We start from the raw sequence: 18,240 nt of genomic DNA, 5'->3' as shown, positions 1-18,240 counted from the left end.
AGAGTATAGCTAGGATAGACAATGTATAGATGTATATAATGTATATAGTCATTCATCTCAGACAACAGCCTACGAGTAATAGACACAAGTCAAGACTCAATTCAAATCAGAAAACATTATATAGCTGATTCTGCATCTCCTGTCATCTCGTCTCCGTGGCGCAATAGGTTAGCGCGTTCGACTGTTATGCAGTCCATCGAGAGGTTGGAAGTTCGAGCCTTCCCGGGGACGTCTTTTTTTTATATGTTTCATTTTTTTTCTTATTATTAAATTATATATTGTATCTTTTTATACAATTCAATCTGCAATAAGTTATTCTTTTCTGTTTTATGCCTCCTAATTTGTGTTCATACCATCCCTAATCTCACTATCGTATGTCTTATTCTATCTGTTGATCTTGTAAACAATGGCTTTAGACAGACACATTCACTGAAATGCTCTTCAATTCAGTGTCTTTGATGTCAGTCAATGTCATTGTCATCGGTGCCAGCCATTCCTTGCCTGAACTTTTCTTCTCTTCCTCTTTTTCTTTTCTCCCCCCTCTCCCCTCCTCCTCCCCAACTCTCCCTCTCCCTCTCCCTCTCCCTCTCCCTCTCCCTCTCCCTCTCTCGCCCCTCTCCCTTTCCTCCTCTTGACTCTCCTACCACTAATAGCGTTTCCTTGAGTCATCTTCTCTCAAAATGCCTCGCAAAGACCTGATCCGTGCCATCTCGCAGGCTGGTCTTCCCCGCTCGTTTCCCCGGTTGAGCAACGTCAAGCCCGGCGAAGACGACGGCTCGATTCTCTTCACTTACACGGCGCCGGTCGCTGTTTCGGAGCTCGTTCTAGACCTTCAGGCTGTTGTATCTGGTAAGTCGATAACGTCGATCTTTTGACTGGTGAATAGGAACCAACTGAGACGATAGATCCCTCCGATTATCCCGACAACCACAATTTCCTCGTCTTTTCGACCTCTGAAAACGCGCCCGTCTCCATAACCAGCGCTCTGGAAGACCGGCAGTCTCTCTACACTGGCTGCTCGATCCAAGAACTGCTGACCACCGTCAGCAAGACGATCGACGGCGTGCTCTCTGGCCAGGGCAGCAGCTCTGGATCCTCCTCTTCTTCCCCCCAGAAGAGCGAGATGGCTAGCAGTGACAAGAGCCTGGAAAGCAGCCGGACCAGCAGTTCTGAGGATCGAGATGAAGACGAAAACAAGGAGAAAGACGAAGAGGAAGAGGAGGAGGAGGAGGAGGAGGAGGAGGAGGAGGAGGAAGAGGAAGAACCTGACTGGGACTCTGACTTTCCTGCTATTTCCTTCCCAGCCTCTGATAAAGACCAACTGCGCAAGAAGATCCGGCAGGACCTGCGTGAAGTCAAAGCAGCGGGTCTCAAGGTCGGCTATCTGGGCGCCTTGCCAGAGTCCGTCATCATCTCCATCTCGTGTCGAGTCTCTCGTCTCGGCATCTCGGAAGAGGCCATGCAGGCGTGGGGTCTTTCTTCATCAGAATTCCTGGTCTGTCTGATAAGATACCCGCTTTTCTACCTGAGCCTGGAACAGATTGTCAACGATACTGGCGGCGACGCAAAGTCCTTCGTCCAGATATACGCTGGGCTCTGTGACTCGTACAAGCCGAGTCTACAGTCTGCTCTCAAAGTGTTTGATCCCAAAATCAAATTCGCAGAGGAAGACACTGATCCCAGTCGTGCTCTCCGTACTCTCTTCATTGGGACCCCCCTGCAATCCCTTTTCAACGACCGTTTTCTACGTATTGTCACCTCACGCCTAACGTATGGCTTCACCTGGACAGGCGCTGAGATGTACATCAACCGCAGCCAGGGCAAGATTGTCGACGTCCAGAATACAGCCAGCCAGGACTACTTTGAGGAAGACAGATGGATGACCGCCGACGGTGTCCCCTTTTCCGACGTCGACCACCTGGCCGAAAAGAGATTCGAGGCCTCTCTGCCCCTCGTGGGGATGCAATTCCTCCTCCGCCATGTTGTCAAATGTACCGAGTTTTGTCTGGTCTGCCATTGCCGCACGTACGACGCCTTCGAAGCTCTCAAGCCGTACGTCTGCTCCAACGAGTTATGTCTGTACCAGTACATGAATCTGGGGATGGGACCCAGAATCGAGGACGAGATCGTCTCGCAGCCCAACGTGGTCGACCTGCTGGTTAGCTTGACCTACTCCGCCGCCGTGTCTGGTCGTCTGGAGGATCTGCCCAATGGCCTGGGCCTGCGTGTCCCGAACATCGTGCCACCCAGCACGACCAAGGACTATGTCAAGAGCCTCGTCAAGGGCCAGTTGGATGCCGACAAACGAGAGCTTCGTCTCGAAAAGAAACCGACCTTTAGCGTCGGGGACTGGCTGCTCCTCAACGGCGGCGTCGATCACCGGCATTACCGTGTGGAATCCATCGATGTGGACGCCGGGGATGTCGTGCAGCTGAGCCACCCTCTCCACAAGGGTATGCCTGTCGAAGATAACCTCGGTACGATAGCCGTGACGGTTTCCGCCTTTGAGGAAAACTTCGACGATCTGAGCAAGAAGAAGAAACACGCTGCCATCGTGGCCCTGCTGGACACCATCCCGAGCGTGAACACGATGAAGGACTATCTCACTTGCGGCACCAATCCCTCAAGCACTCTCTCGGGTTGGAGAAACCGCATCCCGCGCGCGGCAGTGGACGTGCTTCGCTGGATCGTGGCCTCGAACCGGTCCTGCATCATGCAGGATACCACCGTCAACGACGCGGACCACCTCGTCTCCGGCATGGCGGGCTGGATGCAGTTCCGGCTGGCGCAGGGTGCCCCGGACAAGGAGCAGCGGTTCGTGGCTGCAACCGCCCTGAGCGAGAACCCAGCCCACCCGACGCTGTTTGCCTGGCACGGCTCCCCGCTGTCCAGCTGGCATTCCATCCTGCGCCAGGGCCTGTGGTACAAGACGGTGGCCAACGGGCGCAGCTTCGGCGACGGCGTCTACCTGTCGCGGTGGTTCAAGGTTTCCCTGGGATACACAACGTTGTGCCTGGATGCCCGACAGTGGCCGCAGAGCCGGCTGCACGTGCAAAGCGCCGTCTCCCTCAACGAGGTGGTCAACGCAGTCAGCCAGTTTGTTTCCACCTCTCCGCACTTTGTCGTCGATAAGCTCGATTGGATCCAGCCACGATACTTGTTCGTCAACTGCGCGCCGCCTGGAACCGGTAAGTCCAGCACTCCTACCGCACCCACTACAGCCAAGCCGGCGGTAGTCTACGCACAGGATCCGCTGTATGTGGCCTCTGGCCCGGACGACAAGAGCATCGAGATCCCCATCTCGGCGATAAGTCGCAGTCGTCGCCTGGGCATCGAGGAGGCAAAGTCCAAGAAGAAGTCCAAGAAAAGCAACACCAGCCGCAAGCGCAAGCGTAAACCAACCGAGACGGAGGAGATCAAGGAAGAGAATGACAACATCAAGGCAGAGAACGACAATGATTCCGACGACAGCGTGGTGATGGATCCTCAAGACCTTGAGATCCTCCTTTCGGACACGGAGGATGCGGAGGCCGACCAGAAAGATGAAGGAAAAGGGAAAGAGAAAGAGAAAGAGGAGACCGATAGCGAAAGCGAGTCAAAAACGAGCAAGAGACAGAAGGTGTCCAGCTCGTCTTCTGCGCCGCCGACCAGCCCCTTCCAGCCCGGCACGTTGGCGCAGTCGTCGCTGACGCTGCTCGAGCCGCCCGAATACGCAACCACCCCGGCAACCAAGGCCCTTCAGCAGCATCTGAAGACCACGCTGAAGGTGCAGAAGAGCACGCCTCCGCACGAGTTGGGCTGGTACGTCGACCCGGCGCTGATCAGCACGGTGTACCAGTGGATCGTGGAGCTGCACAGCTTCGACCTTTCGACACCCCTAGGCCAAGACATGCAGTCGAAGAAGGTGAACAGCATCGTCCTGGAGCTACGGTTTCCGCCACGGTTCCCCATGTCGCCGCCCTTTGTGCGCGTCGTGCGGCCGCGCTTCCTCGAGTTCCACGCCGGGGGAGGCGGCCACGTCACCGCCGGAGGCGCCATGTGCATGGAGCTCCTCACCAGCACGGGCTGGATGCCCACCATGAGCATCGAGAGCGTCCTGCTGCAGGTGCGGCTGGCGCTGACCAGCACGGATCCCCAGCCTGCGAGGCTGCTGGCCACGAAAGGGCGCCGTCGCGGACGACAGGGCGAGGGCATTGATTACTCGGTTGGAGAGGCTGTGCAGGCGTACATCCGGGCCTGCCTTGCGCATGGATGGGAAGTTCCGGAGGATTTCAAAAAGGTGGTCTGGTAGAACTTCAAACAGAGTATGACGAGACGCCCTACAATAATCATAGCTACTGAATGAAAAAATCTTCTATCTATACTCCAGCTGCCTCTAATAGCTGGAGAGAGACGCGCTGTTGTTACTGAGTAGAAGGAGAAGGAACACTTCGCGCCAGAAATCAGTATTCTATTCCACCTATTCACCATCTCTGTTTGCTGGCTCTTTGACATTCCTGCAAACTCCTCTCATGGTCAGGCAATACCCATCTGACCATCCATTCCGAGTTCAAGACCTCTTCTGCCGTGGGTCGTTTATCTGGCTGGAATGTCAACATCCGGCGCATCAAGTCCAGTATGGCGGTTGTTTCCTCCATGCTGAATTCGCCCATTTGACGCTTCTGTCGATATTCCTGTACGCCTTCTTCAAACGCCTTATCCATCCGAGGCCACACATAGCGGCCCTCCTTCGGCTGCCCATTCTCATGGAAGAACTGGTCTTTCGCATCCCAATTTTGCCACCAAGCCGGAGGCAGCAACCCCAGCAAGTCAACTTGCTGGGCTACTAGCTCCTCTGCAGTCATAAACTCACTGCTGAAAATCGCCTTCATGCCGAGTATCTCCCAGACTGTCGTTGCCAAAGTCCAGATATCTGCAGAAAAAGACAGTAGAGCCTCTGGTTCAAAGCGAGCTTCAGGAGGGCGTACTGAAAGTGGTGTATGACAGTCCTTTCCACGACGTTCTTCTAAGGCTGGAGGGAATGCCTCTCCCCAATCACTGAGGAGTATCTGCGCATCGGACAGGGTAAACTCCTCTGCCTTTTTTCCAAGAGAAAGAGGCAGCACCGCTACTGCTGGGACATTCGACGGAAGTGATTCCCCATTACATCGAGTGACAGGGATTGATTCAGGCTCGCCGTACTCCTCATAAAATTCTTCGATGGAGAGTTGGTTGAAGCTTGACGGAAGCTTTACCAGTATGTTTCGAAGATGGGCATCTTAGTTTTTATACCATAAATCAGTCCAATCAAAAAGACACAGGAATCCGGGGTTATCATGACAAACCTCCATGAATATAGCCTCGCGAATGTGTATAGGCAATAGCAGTTGTGATTCCACCGACAAGTGCTCGGGCAACCTCAAGAGGGAAGAGGCGACTAAAGGAGATTTCCCTGAGGTTACATCGCGCTGGGAGCGTCGTATAGCATGGATGCGTGCCATTAGGACCATGAAGCTCGAATTCATCGAGAGGAATGGAAATCAAGTTGCAACCGGGAGGTGACGAAAGCACCCGTAAAGTTCTAATCTCGGCTTGTGATGAGTCTGCTATGCCAATTTTGACGGCAACATAGCTGCTCCCCGAGCTGGTATCCTGAGCAAGCCAGACAGTTGAATATCCTCCAAAGCCTAATTTGTCTACTACACGGTATCGGCCATGCAGTAAATCCCCAATCATTATAGGATGGTAGCCTCCTGGCGTGTACTTGTCAAGCGACTCCACGCCTTCGATCCAGTTGTACTTGTCCTCGTGTCTGGTCGACATTGATGTTGAGAAAGGGAGAGAAAATCCCAGCTGCCTAACTGGATGGTAATGAAGCTTTGAAGAAGAAAGACTTGCTGGCCGGAATATGCTTGTAGCCGTGGAGATTATCTTGAAGCGACGCGCCATGCTGTGTGGTGGTGGTAATGGCATCATAACATGGAGGTTGGGAATTTGATTTATTTTTAGTTTCACACACCTAACCAAATTTGGAATGTAAGCACTCTCCCTTTATATCGAATGGGGGCAGGAGAGGTCTATGACCCTTCATGGTTTCAGAACTGTAAATAGTCTAGACTGCCTAACATATAAATGGTATACTTGATGGCTACAAGAAGACATAAGCTTAAGGTAACTTATACTTACACTTGGCAGAAATTACCATTCATATAGTCTTTGCTTGACTGGCTAGGTTTGAATTTTTTTCTAAGATACCTCTATTTGCTAATGTGACTATATTATCTATTAGAATGTTACCTTCCTTTCTCTTGTCATAGTGAGCTTTTTGATAGAAAAATATATTAAAATAGACTACTAGATATCAGAATCAATTTGCGCTCTCCTCATCCTGGTTGGCCTTCATGGGGCCATTTGCGGAACAAATCAGCCAGCTGATCGATGGGCGCCGCCAAGAGGCCGACAACCGTCTCAAAGGGAGGCTTGTCTGGCACATGGGGATGCGAGCGTGAGGGGGCAAAGATCTTTGTCCGGCTGAAGGCTTTGGCGAGCTTGAGGCTGTCGTGATGGGACAGCACATCCTCCAGCTTGGACAAGTCGTTGGCCTCTTCTTCTCTCATGTGTGGCAGCAAGGTGGTGGTCATCAGAGAATCGAGCGTGCGGAGAAAGTCGACATTTGATGCACTCATGCTCTGGAACTGCTTCAACTGCTCTTTGATCTGTATAGGAGGGGTTCAGTCCTGATGGATAGAATTCATATATAAAAGTCGATACATACGTGGTGGTGGTGCTTGCGGTTGGTGTCTGCCATGGACCGGCCGTCTGGAAGATGCTTCTCCAACGCTGGGAAGACGACGATTTCCTCGCCGACCAGGTGGCGGGCCAGTTCCCATGTGAAGAGAGTCTGGAATCGGGTCTGTTCGTCTCTGCTGGACGAGTGGACGATCTTCTCGAAGCAAGCCTCGATCTCGTTGTGGTCCTGCTGAATAGCCTCGCTGATGCGTCCTGTCATAGTGGTGAATAATGGACTTGAGAATATTTTCAATCAATGAAATAGAGTACAGGGGAAGAGGTGAAGATGTTTGAAAATAATATTAAAAGTAATAGGCTCAGTGGCTTAACTCTATATTAACTTTCTGTCTTGTCAATTCATAATAAAGCAAGTCTACTGGTTAAATGTCAGGATGATGCTATCTCATGATATTAGACCCACTGTGAATTCAAAATAATAGCCTATCCCTATAAGTTCTAAGCTAAAATGTAGAGTATCTTCCATAAAACATAAGGAAGTGTACGTAACCATAGCATCATAATCATGTTTGAGTATTAGACTGCAGCAATAGATAATTACAAAATGACACACTTTCACTCCTAGTCTACTTGAAATAGTCTACGAAATCTTCTGAAAATCTAAACAAAATGCCTGCACACGACAGCAAGATCAAGCAAGGTCGCAGGGGCTGGGAGTACAAAGTCACCCTCAAGACCGACTACGATGCGCACTCGATGTACTCCGACATCCAGCTGCAGCATGTCCGGAGGGGACCAAGTGGTGATGTGGCACACAGCAGCGACATGAGTACCGGAGAGGTCACATACACCTGGCTTGATGCCAACGGCGAGCCACAGTCTCTTGACGACCAAGTCGACGAGATCTACGACACATACAAACACAAATGCCTCCTCCCTGTGGAAGGCAAAGTGCATTCCATCAAATTCCATAATATCCATGTCAAAGGAGACGACTGTGTGTGGAATGGAGCAGATGATGGTCTGGAGTGGACTTGTTTTTTTGATTAGTGGCCTTTTTATACTTGATTTTAAGATGTAATTTAACTTGAGTATAGTGAATCATTCATAAAATTGCTGAATAAATTTAGAGATATCTCTACAGACACTAGACTGACAGATGCTGACTCCAGGCTGCGCTACCCGCTTAACCAATTAGACCCGGAGATAGCAATAATTGCTGCCTGCTTATCTTCTTCCTCTTGTTTCTCTCAACAACCTCCATCAGCACCACCATGAAGGAACTGATCGCAGCCTCGCAGCCGCCATCCCGGCGCACCAGCAGGTTGTCTGTGCCTGTTGCAGTTGCTTTGATCTGCCTCCTCGGTCTGAGCCACATATTCAATTCCAACCTCTTTCGACCCTCATGCCACCCCCATGAACACCCCGATCTCCCCCCCTACGGGCTCTTCCCTAAGCCCGACGACCCCTTCCGCTTCATCCCCTGTACGGATACGACGCTCCCCCCGGCGCTGGATGACCCCAGCCCACATACCAGCTGGGCGGCCCTGTTCAGCCCGGACGTAGAGACCTGGCGCCGGGGGGGCCCGGCCGGTACCGGCGTTTACCTGTGCGGGTATCTGGACGTCCCGCTGGACTACACCAACGCCTCGGACGCCCGCATCGCCCGTCTGGCCGTGACCAAGTTCCAGGTGGCGGGCCCCGGGGGCGGCAAGAGCGAGCGCACGCTGGTGGTGAACCCCGGCGGCCCCGGGGGCAGCGGCACGTCGCTGGTCTGGAAGGCCGCGGACGAGTTCTCGCAGCGCTTCACCCGCTGGGAGTACGACGTGCTGGGCTGGGACCCCCGGGGCGTCAACGCCTCCCTGCCCCGGGCGGCGTGCTTCCCCTTCGACGCCGACCGGGACCGCTGGGCCCTGCTGCGCGGGCAGTACCGCGAGGGGGCCGCCGCGGGCCACCTCGCGCTGGCGGACGCGCTGAATGAGGCCATCTTCCAGGCCTGCGCGGCGCAGCTGGGCGATCTCGGCCGTTTCCTCAGCACGACGTTTGTCGCGAGAGACGTCGAGGCGATCCGCACCGCCCTGGGGGAAGCAGAACTGACGGGCTACTTTGTGAGTTACGGCACCGGCATCGGCCAGACGTGGGCAAGCATGTTCCCCGGGAGCGTGGGCCGCTTGGTCCTGGATGGGACCGAGTATGTGCGCGACCATCGCCATGTCGGGGGCTTTGGCTACACGGCCCTGGACAACGTCACCGACGCCTGGCACGATGGGTTCCTTGGGGAGTGCCTGAATGCCGGGCCGGAGCATTGCGCCCTGGCGACGCCTAAGCCGGGGGCGGGCGCCCCTACAACACGCCCCGCCGTCCAACTGGCTGATCTCGACGCCCGGATGCGAGGCCTGGTGTCTTCCCTGCTTGACCGTCCCATCCCCGGCTATACCCCGACAACTGGGCCGTCCATCATCAGGTACTCGGCCCTTGTCGGCGCCATCTACGGCGCCATGTATAATCCGATGAGCTGGCCGGCTCTCGCCCAGATGCTCTCGGAGCTCGAGGACGGCAATTCCACTCTCGCCGCGCATTTCATTGAGTCCTGGGAATATGACCCCCGCGACCCTTCGTGTTCTACATCGCCAATGCCCCCAAGCACCGATGAGCTCGGCGACCTCGTTGTCTGCGCCGACAGCGCCGATGCCCCTGAATGGGCCGAAGCGCAGCATCTGGACTGGTGGGCCGGTCTCTGGGACAACATGACCTCCAAGTCATGGATCTCCGGCAACTCGCGCTTCTACAACGTCTTCCCCTGCCGCCACTTTGGCACCTACTGGCAACCGGCAGAGCTGTATCGCGGCCATCTCAACCATACGCTGTCCCATCCCATCCTACTGATTGCCGAGACGTATGATCCGGCCACCCCGTTGCGCAACGGGCGGCGGCTGTTGAACGAAATGGGCTCCAACGCTAGGCTCGTCGTGCATCATGGCTACGGCCATAGTTCCAGGGATATCTCTACCTGCACAGACTCCATTGCCAGCGCCTATCTTCTTCATGGTACAGTGCCTGAAGGGACAGAGACAGATTGCTACGCCGATGAGAAGCCGTATCTATATGGTGTCAATAAGGAAGGCTGGGTGGGAGATGCCATGGAAAGACAAGAGACGAACGATCCAGTGGCGGTGTGGAGGGCTCATCTAGAGACAATGGCTGTCTTTGGATTCTAGTCCCTATGGTTGTACTGTCATTCTTTGTATAGAATCATCTGGACATACCGAAGCAAGACAACTAGGCCTCGTCAAATATGAAATATACTCAGCTTTAAAAGATTTCTATAAAGTTAAACACAGTATGAACAGCAGCAGTGAGAAGTCTTAGGAATAGAAATAGCTTATTATTACCGGTATTTAGCTAGAAACCATAAATCCTGTTACACTGTTCCACCTGGTCTATTCTTCGAATTGCTCCTCCCATATGCTAGCTGCCAGCTTCTTTAGATCATCCAGACGAAACAAGATATCTCCCTCTATGGGCCCATCTGGGTCTCGAAGAAATAAACCGTTAAAGTCAATGATAAGAGGGTCTTGGTTGGTGGCACGGATAGAAGTCTGGCTGGTGTCCTTGGAGATCACTGTACGATAGATGCTTTCTTGACCTGTAGACGCCCATTTCTCAAATATAATCTCCCTGCGTTTCTGGTTGATATCGACTGTCAGGATGATCTGTACATCCCCCTGTGACTCAGACTGCCACCACTGGACATCATTTGTTAGTTTCTGGCGCGACGCTGAATAACCAACTTCAAGAATGAGAGTAGGCCATTGTCTTGATCGGCCTTTGGGGAGCCTCTTTGGTAAATAAGTTTTATCGGCTCTCTTTAGCCGCTCGTGGCCCTCAAAATGAGCTGTTCCCAACTTGCGTAGCTTTTCATCAAGGCCGCCCATTTCTTCAAGCTTCTTGTTGAACAACTGAGCGAATTCTTCATTTGCGGTAGCGTGTGCGCGACTCTCCATTTTGATGATGAGGACTTGATCGTGTAAAAAATAGGATTCAAATGGAATTAGAGGAGCTTGAAGGATTTTAGCAGGTACTTTGAGAAAGATGATGTATGGACTTCGTGTGCGATCAGCTGCAAAACATCCCAGTTCTCGATCCTGCATCGCAGTGAGATGGTTGATGTCTCGATACTCATATTCACTAGTGGTGGCACTCATCCCAAACGCGCTGAACATTGTTAATTGGTTTATATCTATTGTAATAGAATAAGTAGTTTCATATATCTCAGAAAATACAAAGATGTTGGCCTTGTAGCGAGAATTTGCAGTAGTTCTTGGTACGTCTACCAAAGTCCTCACTATGACGTATAGTCTAGATAGAGGTAGAGATGCTCCTCTGGGTGTGATGTTTCTATACCACACAAATCCCCTGGTATATTGGAATGCTGATATGGCGTTTCTACTCGTTCTGACAGCCCATATAATCTACACGTCCGCTTGGGTGAGCTCCTGGCCGTCTCCTTGTATATAACTATGCGATGCTACTTTGCATCGTTTGATTGAGGTACTCTACATTATATATATTGCTAGATAGGTCTACTATGTGTATATATATATATTACAGGCCCTAGTATCTATCTACAACAATAATACCTTGCCCGGTAATAGGGGATATTACAACCTCATTTCTTGGTAATATTAAATTGAATATACTATTCTTCTTCAACTATCTCACAGAGGCATGCTATCAGTTCATTTCATATAAAACCTACCCAGTACAGTATTTACTATATAGTTCTTTATTTATAAATTTCAAATACATGCGACCACAGGGTGTGGAAAACAGGGCTTCCCGTCCGCTCAGCCGTACTTAAGCCACACGCCGGTAGGTTAGTAGTTGGGTGGGTGACCACCAGCGAATCCCTACTGTTGCATGTTTTTTTATACTTGGCCGTAGATTGCGTTGATTGCTCTAAGTATCTTTTTATTACCAGTCCTAGGTGCAGTTGAGTTGTTTATCTGAGGTAGGTACACTCCGTTCACCGTGTATAAGATCGAGCCCTCCTTTCTGCCTAAAATAGACTCATTTTTGTCTTACCTGGGCATTTGCACACCAAGTTCCAGGCAGGCGTACTCTTCACTTAGTATGCATATGAAGACTTGAACCCTTTAGATATCCCTTTCTGCCCACGACTGAATGATGCCCCTGTTACTCTCCTCGTAAACCTTGACCTCGACAGTATCCCCGTCCACAAACGTGTTGGGCTGAACAAACTTCCATCTTGGCCTCGGTTTCGAGCACACAATCTGCCGCCACTGTTCGTAGAGCCCCTCGACAGCGCACAAGGGCTCGTAGAAGTCCCGACAGGCGGCAAAGTCGGCGGTGCAGCGCCATATGTGGAGGCGGCAGAGGTAGCGGCCCAAGGAGGGTTTCCCGTGAGAAGCGATTTTGCTCCGGTCGACGTGGACGGTGAGAGAGGAGGAATCGAGGTCCTGAGAGATGTGGATGACGCCACCGCCATCTTGGAGTAGGTGTTTCATGATGGAGAAGTGAGCCTGTTGCTGTCAGTACTCAATTAATGAAAGGCAATGAAAGGCAAAGAAACTACCTGGTGGTGAACCTGGCCCCAAGATTTGCTTTCAAAGCTGTAATGTTCCAGAGCTTGAAGGCCATCGACGCCAATATTGAGGTATGTGGTATACAGGACTGGCATCGGGGTTGGTTAGTAGATTCAATTTCACCAGCTGTAGAAAGACTTACGGTCGTCCACCGTGACCTCACTGGCATCTGTATACCCGAAAATAGAGAGCAACTCCTTGTTATCCATGAGATATTCCGAGACCAGGATGGCTCGGCATTCTTCCACTGTTCCTGCCAGATGGCCAAAAACACTCGTCCAAGTCTGGCCCAGGGCATAGTGCGAAGCCACTGGACTCCCGCTCAGCGGACTGAGCGGCGGGCTTTGCTCGTCAAAGTTGTAGATGCCCGGGGCGGTTTCGCTCAGGAGTATCCCAGTCCCATGGCCGATCAGCTCGTGGATGGCGGTGGTGAGGAATCGCACAAGATGTGTGCTCTTTTGGAAGTGCATCAACTCAGAGGGCGTGATCCAGGGCATTGATAGCCTGGGGTTGTGGTTGACGCACAGCCGATTTGCGAGGACGATATTCTTGAAGCCGCAGGTTTCTCGGATGTATTCATACTGACGAAGTGGTCAGATTCATCATCATTCAACGGGATTCATCCCTTCAAGCTTACGTTGGGGAGATTGGCAGCTTCAAAGACGACACTGCCACATACAGCGAGCGCTGGGAAAGTCAGCAGGTGCTTCTACTGGCCGCAGAATCGCCCATCTCACCGTGGACGCTGGTGAAATCGGGCGCTTCAAACAGAGTCTTCTCAAACGGGCCTTTGCCATCATTGACGCCATCGACTGCCCATGGGAGTTGTCGGATGAAGCACGTCGACCGTTCGACAAAGCGCTTCAGTCTCGCCGTCTCGTCCGGGTCGGCAATGCCGATCATTGCTTCCCACTCCGACCTGATTCCAGCCGGATCGCGATAGCTCTCGATGAAGCCGATCATGTTCTCTACCCGGGCAGAGACATCCATCACCCATGCCTTCTGTGACTCCTGGTAGGCTTCTTGGCTGCCAGTCCGGAAGGATTCAATGTACGCCTCCAAGAACCGTGTCTGCCTGTGGTTGCTTGCGTATTTCAATGCCCGTGCCAGATTCGAGCAGACCATGGACAGTTCCACCGAGTGGTCGCCTCTGATGAGAAACATGTTGTTTGCCAGCTCGTAGAGGCCGTTCGCCGGCGCGCCAGTCTCTGCAGACGCCTGCAGTACGTGATAGACCGGTTTACCCTCCTTGATCAGCTTTTGAACACGGGTGTTCTCTGGCCCGACGGAGTGCTTGCTCATTGCCTCGGACACCAGGGCAATCTCTTCCTGGGCCATGGATCCAAGATAATAGGCTGACTGTGCGCTTTTGCTCGGATACCCGAGGTTGAATGGCGGGACTGCAAGTAGCGGACCGATGATCTCGTCCAGGCGCTCTTGTGCCGTTGGAGAGATGCCTGCGATCCTCTGCAGGGCGTCGGCAGTCAGGTTGGGGACGAACTTCTGGTCTCCTTCACCCTGATTACAGACAGAGTCAGCGCTTCTCAAACAGTATATTAGGTACCAAGTTTTCAAACCTACATAGAAGTTTCCCAGGTTGCAAAGAAACATGGCGGCATACTCCAGAAAGCCTTCCAGCTCTTCTGGGGTAATACTGTAGTCGGTGACCAGGGTGTCCCATTTTCCATCGCAAGCGTGATATAGGTCCATGATGAAGTCAAAGATGCCCGGGCTCTCCGGCGACACCTGTCGCATAATGATTCTGCTTCCGTGCCATGCTGCCCGTGCACAATAATGAGCATAGAACTTCTCCCGTGGCGCCAGAGTATCGAAGACCGGCTTGATGACGAGCTGATGGATGGGGGCACCGAGAGGCGGGGTGTAGGGCATGGTGGAGATGGTATGAAGGCTAATTCTTGGGAAGATAGATGAAAGAGGGCAAGACGGCGGGCTTATATGTTTTTATAAATTACGACTACTACAACTGCGGTATCGCCAAAGGGCAGCTCGCTGGAATGTATTATCAGGTATTACTAGGATCATGCTGTGTTTCTTTGTTATAACTAATCACAGCAGGGGCCGCCCCTCTAGCAAGCAAGCCAAGAGACCCAGGCTGAGATGTTCCAGCTTGTTTTGAAATCTCAAACTTTTGAAAATAGACCAAATGCCAGCCTTGGATAAGTCTGGCCAGTAAGGCATCGGGCGGATTGCCTGCTCAGCCTGGTCTAAATTTCTCTGGAATGGGCAAGTTAAAAAAGCCCTTTCCCGCCACGCTTCCCTACGCCATTCAGAGTGATATTCTGCCCTCTTCTCGGCATGGCATCTGACTCGGAGGCTGAAGCTCGACGTGGTCAACAGTCCTCTCCAAAGAGAGACAGGCCGACATATCTGCAGCGAGGCTATCCACTAAGGTTCTCCCAGCTACTATTTCCTATGCATTTGATGAAGCCTGGTACCGTTGTCACTGCCGGTGCGACCTTGGATATCCATCTTGAAGCGATCGAGTTGCTCTTTGGGCTTGGAACCCCACATGCACAGCAATGGCCTGGAATACACAATGTATGCCGTCATATGGAAAGGAACTTTGAGATTTTGCTGCAGGACCGGTTCGGAATCGTCTGGAAGATCCTCAAGCGAGAGAGGCCAACCAATGCCCTCGAGGGCTGGCACTGGTGCCTCGCGGTGCTCCGGGGATTTCAGGGCCTGCAAGGGGACGAACAGGTGAGTATGGAGACGGTCTACCATCACCTGGTCCAAGGAGGCAATCCGGCCGAATTCAGCGTGTTTGAGAAGGACTGCGCGCTTGTTGCGATATTTGCAGTCCTGTGCTGGACATCGATGACAATACACCCAGGCTTGAACGCTGGAGATGACCGACACCCACTTCTCCTCGCATCAGGAGAATCTCCCCCGGTCACCCTCCGACAATCTGCCAGGAGGCCCATCAAGAAGGTATTCCGTGCCCTGAGGGGTGCATTGGGGGGCGATGTTGGGGCAGATTGGGCCACGGAGATGGACATCCTTTATGAATCAAGTGTCAACATTTACTCGCTATATACGATCGGCCGGGTGAGGGTGGAGTGGGTTGACGATCTAGCATCTCATCTTGCCTTCGATCGACAGTCCCGAACACTTTCAGTCTTCTGTTTGCCGACCTTCTGCGCGAGCAACATTCTACAGACACGCCCACTCCAGGTTCTCTCTCAGTGAGCCCCTTTCCAGATCCTCCATTTTTGGGCAAAGGCAAATAGTAGTTCCCTAACCTCTCCCGCCAGGGCCTTTTCTGAGATTCTTCCCTCCAGATATTATACCGACAGTCCATCCAACGAGGCCGCATCTCTTCACCGTGAAGTCCTCCTCTCATACCGCCTGCTCTTCGGCCAGTCTTCACGTTCCCGTAAGCTAGCCTTCAAGCTACTCGAGCAACTTGAGAAATCGTCCGGAGAGATAGACCCGTTTCTCCACACCATTTGCAGCGCCTCGGGCACGCAGTCCAGGTTTCTCCGCCGCTGCGCCAAGTCCAGCTTCCCAGTCGAGCTGTTGCCCATGTCCAACATCGATCTTCACACCTCGCCCGTCGAGCCCGATACCTACTCCGCCAGAAACGACTTCCCCCATTTTGGACATCGGCTCTTGGTGGTCCAGCAGTACAATCTGAAGCAGCAGCCGAGTCGAGTCAGAGATCTGTGGCGAGATAGGAGGAATCCTCTGCAGTGGTATACCTTCTGGGCTGTACTCTGGTTGGGTGGCATTTCAACTCTCTTGAGTGTGGTTCAGATCGCTATCGGTATAGTGCAGACATACTACTCAGCCATGTAGTGATTTACGAGGGGAGGGTTATCAATAGGGAACTATGGATATCCTGTGGCATTCATTGATGGTCTGCTTCAGCGGAATGCTACACACCTGACCTCAACACTCTCCCTTGGCTGCCCATTCGACTCTGGGTTGAAAACCGAACAGTGAAATCCCTCTTGAAAAAGGTTTAGCATAATGTCCATCGCCCGACACGCACGCATCAAAACTTACGAGCACGCTTCCCAAAAGAATCAGCATTACGGAAGACAATCAGATCCTCTACTGATTGATCCTTCATGAAATACCACCTGTGGTTGGCACTGAAGTGCAGGATGGCGTTCTCATCGACTCGATCCCGTCTAATGGCATCGTTGATGCGCACGTCGACGGAAGGGTCGATGGTTCTCCAGTCACACACCGCTAGGGGCCAGTCATTGCTTGGACCGCGGAGCGGTCGCCAAACGCTGGTTCAGCATTAGTGGAAGAAGTCAAGCTTGTACTTGCAAAACTGGGCGGGACTGTACTTTAGAATATCAAAGTCTTTCCCCTCCCAAAACCTCTCCTGCCCGGGGAAAGCACGCTGGAGGTTCATGTGCGCACCCCTGGGGGAACAATCACTGTGTGGCCTTCGTGCTGGCTGCTCGACCTTGGTATAGAGCCTGATATTTGCAGGGAAATCTGGGTCCCTTTTTCGCACCTAGACCTCATTTGCTTGCATTAGAGGCGAATCCCAGTGGGAGAGACTCAGAGGCAAAAAAAAAAAAAAAAGCAAAAGTGAGGCCGTACCGTACAATCATAGGATTCAATTCTCGAGTATTGTGGAAACCTTTCGTGCAGGATGGCTTCAATCTCATACCAGTAATCCTTCTGCACTTCCTTCTTTCTCGTCAACGCATCCTCGGCGTTCAATCCCGTTTTTGCCCTGATGAAGCAGAAGCCATGTCTGTCGAGGTCCCATTCGTCAGGGTCAGTGATGGGATATACCTTCAAATCCCTCTCATCGTTCCGGTGGTTCGAGGCGCGTGCGCCGGGAATGTGATCAACGGGCACATCGGTATCAAACGGTTTCTCGACATTGAAAATGGGGTCTTGGGCTAGATATGGGATAGAGGTTTCCATATTGGCGGCACTGGCTGATGGAAGTCGAAGAATTGATTTCTCTAGGCATGGTTTCTTCCGTAAGATACTACTCTATAGTTATGCTTGGACGCGCTGAAGGACAACCCCCTCATTTCAGCTCGTATATTCCCTGTAAGCCTCAGCAAGGGTCCGTTTGACAAACATGACCTGCTCGACTAGATTGAAAGGCCTAACCTTTCCAGGGCCTATATATACTTGGTTATTTAGACCGCACAACCGCTCCACGATCTATCCCATTACGAACCAGAATCCTGAAGAGATGTCGGCGGAAACTACCATCACCAACCTCGTCCAGCCTTGGCAGGAGTGGCACACAGCCCTGATGAACTCGACTCCTAAGACAGGGTCTATCACCATGAAAGATGAGATCGATGCCGCTATGAATTCCGCAAAGCAAGGGAACAGTCAGCACGGGACCCTTGCCCTCGAGCCTCGAGCCGAAGTTGACTTGTCCAAGGAGAAACCCAAGCCTTTGCGCTCTGCCAAGTGAGTGTCGCTAAGAGGGGGCAACATGCAGTTTGATGGAATCAACTAACTCCCTCAGCTCTCGCACTAGCGTGTAGGTGGAAACCGAGGATTTGACAAAGCTCTTGGGAACTTGGGAAGATTAGGAATTTCAGTACGACCTTAAGTAGCAGTATTCAGAGTATGTCTTGATACCAGCGTTTCTTATTAGAAATAGACGTAAAGGCTTTGAAGTCTACTGCCGAGGGCCGGCCTAGAAACTCAACTTTTGCTCTCATTGGAGGTACCGGGTGTTTGCTATTTGACTGGAGTGGCCTGATATTGAGCAGGCCTGGGTTCTTCTATTGGATGCCTTGTTGTTCGGAGCAAACATGTAGCAAACATGCAGTTGTGGATGAATCATGCCATCAGAGCTCAGGGTCAAACCGGTCCCCACGTCCAGGACCGTTTCCAGCAAGGCGTATTGAGATTACATACTTATTACAGAAGTAAGTATGGCATAAAC

The 18,240-nt window shown here is 52.1% G+C and overlaps 9 protein-coding genes and 1 non-coding gene across 10 annotated transcripts; 5 read left to right on the top strand and 5 right to left on the bottom strand.

Moving 5' to 3' along the window:
• The first annotated feature begins 149 nt into the window (after positions 1–149).
• ASPZODRAFT_t163 lies at positions 150–231 on the top strand. Its single transcript has one exon. It is a non-coding gene; the product is annotated as a tRNA-Asn (tRNA).
• A 449-nt stretch (positions 232–680) lies between these two features.
• Positions 681–4,319, top strand: ASPZODRAFT_2119770 (hypothetical protein; the record flags this gene model as incomplete). Its single annotated transcript, XM_022727788.1, has 4 exons — positions 681–849; positions 906–1,063; positions 1,175–3,594; positions 3,652–4,319. The coding sequence occupies 4 exons, from the start codon at positions 681–683 to the stop codon at positions 4,289–4,291; spliced, it is 3,387 nt and encodes a 1,128-aa protein (XP_022577112.1). The 3' UTR covers positions 4,292–4,319.
• Positions 4,320–4,463: 144 nt separating this feature from the next.
• ASPZODRAFT_20370 (hypothetical protein) lies at positions 4,464–5,802 on the bottom strand (the record flags this gene model as incomplete). Its single annotated transcript, XM_022727583.1, has 2 exons — positions 4,464–5,257; positions 5,325–5,802. 2 exons carry the CDS (start codon positions 5,800–5,802, stop codon positions 4,464–4,466), a joined length of 1,272 nt encoding a protein of 423 aa, XP_022577111.1.
• Positions 5,803–6,362: 560 nt separating this feature from the next.
• Positions 6,363–6,988, bottom strand: ASPZODRAFT_76588 (hypothetical protein; the record flags this gene model as incomplete). The annotated part of the gene is made up of 2 exons (XM_022730105.1): positions 6,363–6,695; positions 6,755–6,988. 2 exons carry the CDS (start codon positions 6,986–6,988, stop codon positions 6,363–6,365), a joined length of 567 nt encoding a protein of 188 aa, XP_022577110.1.
• A 367-nt stretch (positions 6,989–7,355) lies between these two features.
• On the top strand, positions 7,356–7,845 carry ASPZODRAFT_1305630 (hypothetical protein). The gene has a single exon (XM_022722538.1). The coding sequence runs from the start codon at positions 7,396–7,398 to the stop codon at positions 7,774–7,776; it is 381 nt and encodes a 126-aa protein (XP_022577109.1). The 5' UTR covers positions 7,356–7,395; the 3' UTR covers positions 7,777–7,845.
• Positions 7,846–7,978: 133 nt separating this feature from the next.
• On the top strand, positions 7,979–10,210 carry ASPZODRAFT_137212 (hypothetical protein). The gene has a single exon (XM_022724245.1). The coding sequence runs from the start codon at positions 8,001–8,003 to the stop codon at positions 9,942–9,944; it is 1,944 nt and encodes a 647-aa protein (XP_022577108.1). The 5' UTR covers positions 7,979–8,000; the 3' UTR covers positions 9,945–10,210.
• ASPZODRAFT_147233 (hypothetical protein) lies at positions 10,167–10,949 on the bottom strand (the record flags this gene model as incomplete). The annotated part of the gene is made up of 1 exon (XM_022725244.1): positions 10,167–10,949. One exon carries the CDS (start codon positions 10,947–10,949, stop codon positions 10,167–10,169), a length of 783 nt encoding a protein of 260 aa, XP_022577107.1.
• Positions 10,950–11,736: 787 nt separating this feature from the next.
• ASPZODRAFT_105021 (hypothetical protein) lies at positions 11,737–14,170 on the bottom strand. Its single transcript, XM_022720879.1, has 6 exons — positions 13,914–14,170; positions 13,070–13,850; positions 12,970–13,019; positions 12,475–12,913; positions 12,323–12,420; positions 11,737–12,269 (listed from the first exon to the last, which is right to left on the bottom strand). The coding sequence occupies exons 1-6, from the start codon at positions 14,085–14,087 to the stop codon at positions 11,883–11,885; spliced, it is 1,929 nt and encodes a 642-aa protein (XP_022577106.1). The 5' UTR covers positions 14,088–14,170; the 3' UTR covers positions 11,737–11,882.
• Positions 14,171–14,765: 595 nt separating this feature from the next.
• Positions 14,766–16,151, top strand: ASPZODRAFT_20364 (hypothetical protein; the record flags this gene model as incomplete). The annotated part of the gene is made up of 2 exons (XM_022727582.1): positions 14,766–15,538; positions 15,608–16,151. 2 exons carry the CDS (start codon positions 14,766–14,768, stop codon positions 16,149–16,151), a joined length of 1,317 nt encoding a protein of 438 aa, XP_022577105.1.
• A 68-nt stretch (positions 16,152–16,219) lies between these two features.
• Positions 16,220–17,249, bottom strand: ASPZODRAFT_155253 (hypothetical protein; the record flags this gene model as incomplete). The annotated part of the gene is made up of 4 exons (XM_022726189.1): positions 16,220–16,305; positions 16,362–16,594; positions 16,655–16,827; positions 16,917–17,249. The coding sequence occupies 4 exons, from the start codon at positions 17,247–17,249 to the stop codon at positions 16,220–16,222; spliced, it is 825 nt and encodes a 274-aa protein (XP_022577104.1).
• Between the last annotated feature and the right edge of the window lie 991 nt (positions 17,250–18,240).

The sequence above is a fragment of the Penicilliopsis zonata genome (assembly GCF_001890105.1).
Source record: "Penicilliopsis zonata CBS 506.65 unplaced genomic scaffold ASPZOscaffold_27, whole genome shotgun sequence".
NCBI classification, from domain to species: domain Eukaryota; kingdom Fungi; phylum Ascomycota; class Eurotiomycetes; order Eurotiales; family Aspergillaceae; genus Penicilliopsis; species Penicilliopsis zonata.
This window is presented reverse-complemented; position numbering and strand designations above follow the sequence as displayed.

Bases quoted from the DNA above. Each gene is read 5' to 3' on its own strand.
- ASPZODRAFT_1305630 (XM_022722538.1), top strand. From the start codon at position 7,396: ATGCCTGCACACGACAGCAAGATCAAGCAAGGTCGCAGGGGCTGGGAG.
- ASPZODRAFT_137212 (XM_022724245.1), top strand. From the start codon at position 8,001: ATGAAGGAACTGATCGCAGCCTCGCAGCCGCCATCCCGGCGCACCAGC.
- ASPZODRAFT_105021 (XM_022720879.1), bottom strand. From the start codon at position 14,087: ATGCGACAGGTGTCGCCGGAGAGCCCGGGCATCTTTGACTTCATCATG. The intron at 12,914-12,969 runs GTAAGCTTGAAG...CCACTTCGTCAG, and splicing joins AAGCTGCCAATCTCCCCAAC to TATGAATACATCCGAGAAAC. The intron at 12,421-12,474 runs GTAAGTCTTTCT...CCCCGATGCCAG, and splicing joins TGAGGTCACGGTGGACGACC to TCCTGTATACCACATACCTC.